This window comes from Benincasa hispida, chromosome 8 (assembly GCF_009727055.1).
Source record: "Benincasa hispida cultivar B227 chromosome 8, ASM972705v1, whole genome shotgun sequence".
NCBI classification, from domain to species: Eukaryota; Viridiplantae; Streptophyta; class Magnoliopsida; order Cucurbitales; family Cucurbitaceae; genus Benincasa; species Benincasa hispida.
Window position 1 is genome coordinate 10,404,866 of NC_052356.1, and position 7,927 is coordinate 10,412,792.

A 7,927-nucleotide genomic window follows, 5' to 3' on the forward strand; every position below is an offset into this window, starting at 1 on the left:
GATAATTCATTCCATTAAACAAAAATCAATAAGAATGTGTTTGGAATATCTTTCTAAATATTTAATTTAAAAAATAAGTCATTTTAGAAAAAATTCTAACGTTTGGCAAAAATTCAAAATGGATTTTAGAAAAAAAAAAGTTTAAAAATAAGTTGGTTTAAGATAAACACTTGAAACCAACTCCAACGACCATCATTGGTCAACTCCAGCTACCACTACTAGTTGGCCATATCGACCACCATCACTAACAAACTCCGACTACCACTTCCAATGATTGTTGCCAGCCAACTTTGTCAAACTTAAACAACCCCTGCCATCCAACCTCGACCACCACAACTAGCAGCCAACTTCGATGACCACCCCATACAACCAACTCTGACGACCATTATTCTAAACTATTAGTTCATAGTATTTTATAAACGTCCTTTATAATAAATTTACATTAATAAAAACACTTTTTATGTATATAGCAAATCAAACAAACTTGTATATAAAATAATTTTTTAAATAAAAAAAAAGTTGCCAAATCACACCTATGTTTTTAAATTTAAGAAGTTTTTATTCAAAGTGTATAAACGAAAATGAATTTTTGAAAAACATTTTTTTCTAAGTCATCTTAAATAGGTCCTTATTTTTTTAAACTTTTTTTTCTTTCCAAAATTCATTTTGAGTGTTTGCCTATAGTTACATTTTTTTCAGAATGACGTTTTTTTTTATATATATAAATTAAAAACTAGAAAAGTATTCCAAATACACTACACATATTCTAGTGGATTACATTTTGGTTGGTTAGTTATTTTGGTCTATTGTGTCATACTTACATCTAATGCATATAAACTTAGGAAAGTAGAGAAATGGGAGTAAATCACATGCATACTTTAAAAGAAACTTTATAAAATATATCAAAAGGCCAACCAAACTTGACTTAAACTAAAAGTCTCAATCCAACTAGAGAGAGAAGGTGACTAAAATTACACAATCCTCTAATATGTGCCTCTATCATCAAAGAATTTCTTCACCAATAATAAACCAATTGTGTAGAGAACCAAAACCCATAAAAAATCCAACTCTAATACAAACTTCACACGTCCTAAAGTAGATTTTCTAAATTTCATTAGCTCTATAATCTATGGTATATATAATTCCCACCCAATCATGTACCACCTCACCAATTGAAAGAAAAAAAAAAAAAGACAAATGGGATTTTTTTTTTTTTTATTATTATTCATTAGGCCCGTTTGTTTTCGTCAATTTTCAGATAGATATTTAATATCTTTATTTATTTTACAAAACTTCATTTTATAAAATACAAGATATTATTATCCATGAAATTTTAAACTCATTTAACATGAGTTTTTAAATACTCTCCATACAAGTGAAAATTTTAGGTAAAGGATATGAATAGCAAAAATATAATATAACTAGTTAATAAATTAATATCAATTAATCAATATTATTGATTTTAATTATGTAATTATATTATTTAGGTTTAATAAGTTTCAAATTACTCATTTGAAATTTAATTAAGTAGATACTGGTTTAATTTATGACTACATTAATAGTACTTTTATATTTAGATAAGTAAATATTTAATTTGGTTTCTAAATACAAAATTGGTCAAAGAAACACAAATGTTAAATCTTTAAATATTTTAATAATCTTGTCTATCTAAATAGAGACATTAATTATCTTAAACATTTAAAATTATAGACATTTACATTTAAGAGAGATATTTTCACAGATAGAAAAATTGTCAAACTATTTATAAAAATAACAAAAGAAAACATAGATAGACTTCTATTGTCGTCTATATCAGTGATAGACTTCTACCAGTTTCTATCATTGATAGACACTGATAACCTTCTATCAGCTTCTATCTCAGTGTCTATCAGTCTCTATAAAAAAATATTAAATTTTTGTTATTTTATGTAAATAATTTCTCTTATTTTTCTATTTTTGAAAATTCTCATATTTAATATTCATATCTATGAAATAAATATCTACGATTCAAACCCGACTCAGAGTTTTAGACTTTGTACAAACATTTACATTTATGAAATTGTGGTTTTTTCCCTATGGGGTTGGAGGTCACTATCCCATTTTAAATTTTAACTAACTATTTCTCTAAAGTTACTAACCGATTTCCAACTACCACTCTTGACTCAACCAAACATTACGAGTTGCCACGTGTCACCTGCCCAATCAAAATCGACCACCTGTCCCGTGAACAAAAATATTTTATGACCAACAAAAAATCTATCTGACATCCTACGTGTCGTCCTCCTATTGGTTAAGAACCCTTGAACTCCTAAACGACCTGTCCAACTTCTTCGCCAGGGCGTCAATGACTTGCCACGTGGCGTCTTGTGGTTGGATGGGATTGTGGAACAGTAGGGCCCGCCGATTCTTGGGGTCCCACAGGTTGTTTTGAATGGCGGTGAGATTGGTCGCCGCCACACGTTCGAGAATTTTCCCCAATTTTCCGACGTCTTTTTCCGCCACAGTCAACGATATTCCCGGCCAGTCCACGGCGGCAGAAAATGGCAACCGGATGCCGTCGGCTATGATGACCGGCACGCAACCAAGTGCAACTGATTCAACCAACCTCGGACTCCACGGGGCCCATCCTAAAGGGCACAAACAGAAAACAGATCGGCCAACCTCTGACCAGTAACCGGCGAACCGATGCCTTCTGAGGTAAAACCGCCGGTCACGGTGGAATTTCTTCCAAATCGCCGTCCGAACCCGCCTGTAGCAAGTCAACGCCGCCACCCAAATTAAAAAATAACCCAATAATAATAATAAATAAATAAAGACTTAAGCTTTTTGTTTGTTTGTTTTTTTTGAAAAAAAAAAATTCCCTTACTTGCCGTAGAATCGACCACTGACGTTCTTGGGGTTGACCTCCATTTTTCCCCGGAAAAACACGAATATGTCTCTCCGGCGGCCGTCAACGACGGCGGATTCCATGGATTCCGGTGCAATATAAGGTGGTATTAAAATATTCTCAACATCTTGACATGGGTGCTTATATTTAACTCCAAAAGTCTGCAAAATGATCGAGTTCTTCAAGAATTGAGGTATTCCGTTCGCCATAGCCATATCCTCCTTCAATAATTCAAAAATAAACAAACAAATTTTCAAATTAACATCTCAATTAGATCCATAAATTTTGTATATATAAATATTTCGATTACGTAAATTCCTATAAAATCAAATCTTTATGTTCAAACAAAATTCACTTGAAAATTGAAACCCAACTAAAATTTAAAATCATCTAAAATTAAAGAAAAATCTTTAAAAACAACTTTTTAGGTTGGCTTTTGAAATTAAAACAAATAATCTACATGGATACAATTACATACAAGGTTGAATCTTTCATTTTATCGCACACCCCAATCATATTAGATCAAATTCAAAAAAAAAAAATCTTCGTATTAAATGATGGATGACATCCATATATTATTCATTCTAATTAAATAATTGATTAACCTAAAAATTTAAACTGAAATTAATATAAATTGAAGAGAAAATAACTTGTGCTCGAACATAGAATTTCTAAGATTAGATACCATATTAAATCACCTATCGATCAAAAGGTTAACTGAATAAAAATAAATTTAATATTATATTATGCAATAGTTCTCTCACCATGGCATGGAAACAAGCACCAAAGTCATGGGAAGCGACAAAGACGTGGTCGGAGCCACGGCTACGGTTCCAAAATGGGAATTGACTGGAGATGACGTCAACAGCGGAGGCCAAAAGAGAGGGAGCATGAGCAATAGCGGGAAAGCCATTAAGGGAGCTAAAATTACATGAAACATAAACAGGAACAAAGAAGAAATCAGCTTCATAAGGATCCAAACTCCTTACATGGCTAGTCAAAAGGGCCCTATGAATGGCCACCTCAGAAGCAAACAAATGGCTGCCGCACCGGCCATCGGAAAGCCAATCGACGTTGAAATCCGGCGTCAAATCATAGACATAAACTTTCAAATCCTTAATGGGATGGCCATAATCAAAATTGGATTTTTCAGCTAGAGCCTTTGAGGGAAAAAGTTTGGAATTGGAGAGATGATGAATCAAATTTGGATTTGGGTTATTATAGGTTAGGAGAAAAGAAGTGAAGAAATAGAAGGAAAAACAAGAACAAAGAAGAAGGTATTTGGAAGATTTGAAGCAAATTATAAGGCTATTATTTCTATGATTATTGATGATATTCAAATTCTTCAAGAATCTTTTTTTCTTGGAGGTTCTTGAAATCTCCACCATCTTAGGAAGAACAATTATGGGATACTCATTTTTTGGGTGGATAAGCATATAAGATAGAGATTAATTGTGGATTTTTGGGGGTTTTTTTTTTTTTTTTTGGTGGGTGATGCTTAGAGATGAAGAAAGAGAATGGTGTGGGTTGGATTTGGAGTTGGCAAAAGATCAAGCAATGGCCAAAAGAAGAAAACTTTTTATCAAAATTTTGATGGGTTTTCTTTGTATTGTAATTAATTATTGGAGTTTGGTTGAGTTTGCCAAAATATTGAAGGAGAGAGAGAGAGAGAGAGACGTGATAGGAAAAGAAATGACTCGGGAGTTGGGATTGTTATCTTGTCATTTGACTATGACTATTATTTGAAAAGACTAAACTACCCTCTAGTGTCATTCAAGCACAAATAAATAAATAAATGAATATATGTCTGATTGTGCGGAAAAATATAAAATTTTATCATTTCGTTTTAATTTGGTTTTTAAGATTCTCTATTTATATTTTTAATCTCGATTTTTCATTAAACGTCACTTTCAATTATTCCATTAATAGTAATGAAATAAAATTTTAAATTTAGTTTTAATATCGATACAAAATAATGAAACTTAATTAATTATATTTATTTTAAATTAATTAATAGACATTAATATTAAAGATGGAAAGTGAGTCATTAATAAAAATCGAGGTTAAAGGTATAATTTTGAAACCTAGAAAAAAAATTGTAATATAACTCAAATTTCAAGAGTAAAATTATAATATTTTAAAGTCTAAGGACTAAGTTGAAACAAACTCAAAACTTAAGGAAAATGCGTAATATTTTAAAATAACTAAATGAAAACTAGACCAAAAACCTAAAGATTAAAAAAGTTTTTTTCATATATATATATATCTTTCGATTTCTAAATTTAGTCTTTCAACTTTTTAATAGGTGTTTAATAGATTTGAGGAGTTTAAGTCAAGAAGTAGAATAGTCAACTCTATTGACCCACAATATATCTTTCGAACTCTATTGACCCACAATTTAATGAGTTTAAGTCAAGATTTATTGTTAAGTATTACAATAATTAGGTGTCATAATTAAGTATTAATTAATAGTTAATACGACAATATCATTAAATATTAGATATACCCAAACCACTAAAAGCGGATTAAAGCTCATTAATTATTAATTTATTGTTAGTTGACTTGATCTTCTCCCCAGAACCATATGCCTCATCCACGGTCTTCCCCTTCAAATGCATTCTACATATAAAAAAAACGTACTAAAAAATTAAATAAATTCTATGGTTGAAAATTATATCTATCATGCATGAAACTGTGATGTCATATGCCTTATTTCTTTCTTCGAGTGGGTTTTTTATTTAATTTTTCGAGTATTTCATTTTGAAAATAAGATATTTTAAAAAAATTGAAATATTTGGAAATATTTTTAACGCATATTTTAAATAGTTTTTATTAAAAAAAAAAAAAACAAAAACAAAAATGATTTTTTTTCTAAATTTTTTTTTTTTTCTAATCAATCTCAACATGTCTTTCATCTTGATTTGTACAACGTATTTTTTATTTTTTTTAAGGTAAGATATCTCTTCAACTCTTGATTTTATCTTTGGGTTAATTGCATAAATGGAATTCAAAACCAAAATAATAGAATATGGAGTACATGGATAAAAGACCAAAGAGTAGAGATTTATGCTTATAGAACAAAAAATGATAAAAGACCGAAAAACCCACACTCAACCACCATTTTGTGTATTACTTCTCGTTTTTTCTCAAATTGAAAGCTATCATTGATAGCTGCTATTAAGGATAGCTTTCAATCTGAGAAATGTATTATCAGTTGCTATCAGTGAATATCATTGATAGTTACTATCAATTACTATCACTGATAGCTTTCAATTTGAGATGTGTGTTATAAGTTGTTGTCACTAATAACTTTCAATTTAAGAAATTTGCTATCAGTGATAGCTTTCAGTTTGAGAAATATACTATCAGTTTCTATCATCGATAGCTGTTATCAGTGATGTTGCTATCAGTGAATATCATTGATAGTTGCTATCAATGGTAGCTTTCAATTCGAGATGTGTGTTATCAGCTGCTATCACTGATAACTTTCAATTTGAGAAATGTGTTATCAGTTGCTATCATTGGTAACCTTCAATTTGAAAAATGTGCTATTATAATTATTACTAATAACTGCTATCAGTGATGTTGCTATCAACAAATATTACTAATAGTTGCTATCAATGATAGTTTTAAATTTAAGAAATGTGCTATCAGTTGCTATCCTATAATACCGATAAATTCCTCCCCCAACAACTCCACCTCTAGTCTATCATTAACTCTAGCACTAATAGTGGCTATTAGTGATAGTCCTAGCAACTATCACTTACATTTTTTAATTAATAATATCCACTATCAATGATAGACTAAGCCTTAAGTTTAATAAAGAATGATAAATGAGAAATACAAGTAGAAGAAACAGAAACCATCAATCAATGAAATAAAGTCATTGAATAAAGTCATTAAAATTGACAATTACCTCTTAAAATCGAAAAATCTCCTTGTTGATCAATCAATATGAGTGGCTTGTGAAGATATTTTGAGTGAAGAGGCTTAAGAGAATGTAGTAATCAATGGACTTAAAGAATGGTACAACGTAGCATTCAGAAAAAATGCTAAACCATAGGGGAAAAAAACAAACAAGAAAGTAGAAAGCTAAACTGTAGAGAAGAATGAAGAAAAAAAAGAGATAAAAGAAAAGGGAGCCACAGACACAGGAAGAAAGAAAAGGAAAAAAAATAAATTGAATAAGATGGAAACACCTGCAATTGAAGGCATGATTGGAATTTTAAAAAAATTATAGATTGACCGATCAATAACTACCATATTTACAAATATTTTAAAGTTGTACTAATAGAAGGATAATTATCACTGTATCGTCTTCAAATTGCCACAGATTACGAAATTTTGTTAGATTCTACCTTACAACACCTCACCAATTATATTGGAGTAATCTTAAATTTAGCAATAATCAAATCATTAGTTTGGTTTTCCCTTTCCCCTCTGAATTTTTCACAGTAGAAGCATGCTTAGGAAAAATAAGTTTATCTTGTTTCCGTCACGTATGTAATTTTAAGTTTTTGTAAAATGAAATCGAGACAACCGACGTTTATACATTTTCACTTCGAGAATTTCATCCCTTCAATTGGTAGTAGAGTTAGATAAACTTAATTTCAGAGTTTTGATGAGTATTCCGAGTAATGCATTATGAATGTACGTTGGTTTTGCACATGGATATTTAAAAAATTGGCATTAATTTACTATTTTAAAAGAGTTTAAAGTTGAAACGGCCTAGTGTTTTGGGTATATAAAGTTTGCTATCGAGTCTGTAAAATCCGTGTCTTAAAGTTTTGGCAAGTGTTGTTGAAGAATCAAGCAGATTCGGAGGGAAAAAAAAAAATTATGGAAAGCAGTAGCTTCTGGCCTAGAAACGGCGCTCAGGCATTTTCGAGTAGAGCACCGCGGCGCTTATCACATAGCACAATGACGTTGCTTGAAAATCCGCCGCCGCTGCACTCCTGAAGAAAAGGACAGCGCCGCTACGCTTTGAGGACGGACGCTCGCACGGTGAGGCTGTTCCAGAACGTGGGTTCGAATCTTCCA

The 7,927-nt window shown here is 30.9% G+C and overlaps 1 protein-coding gene across 1 annotated transcript; it reads right to left on the minus strand.

Moving 5' to 3' along the window:
* Window positions 1-1,953: 1,953 nt before the first annotated feature.
* Window positions 1,954-4,545, minus strand: LOC120082560 (probable glucuronoxylan glucuronosyltransferase F8H). The gene is made up of 3 exons (XM_039037792.1): window positions 3,652-4,545; window positions 2,867-3,108; window positions 1,954-2,749 (listed from the first exon to the last, which is right to left on the minus strand). Exons 1-3 carry the CDS (start codon window positions 4,321-4,323, stop codon window positions 2,284-2,286), a joined length of 1,380 nt encoding a protein of 459 aa, XP_038893720.1. The 5' UTR covers window positions 4,324-4,545; the 3' UTR covers window positions 1,954-2,283.
* Window positions 4,546-7,927: the final 3,382 nt, after the last annotated feature.

Coding starts and splice junctions, on each gene's coding strand:
- LOC120082560 (XM_039037792.1), bottom strand. CDS start 4,323: ATGCTTATCCACCCAAAAAATGAGTATCCCATAATTGTTCTTCCTAAG. Junction 3,109..3,651: donor GTGCTTGTTTCCATGCCATG/GTGAGAGAACTA, acceptor GAATTATTGAAG/GAGGATATGGCTATGGCGAA. Junction 2,750..2,866: donor AGTGGTCGATTCTACGGCAA/GTAAGGGAATTT, acceptor GACTTGCTACAG/GCGGGTTCGGACGGCGATTT.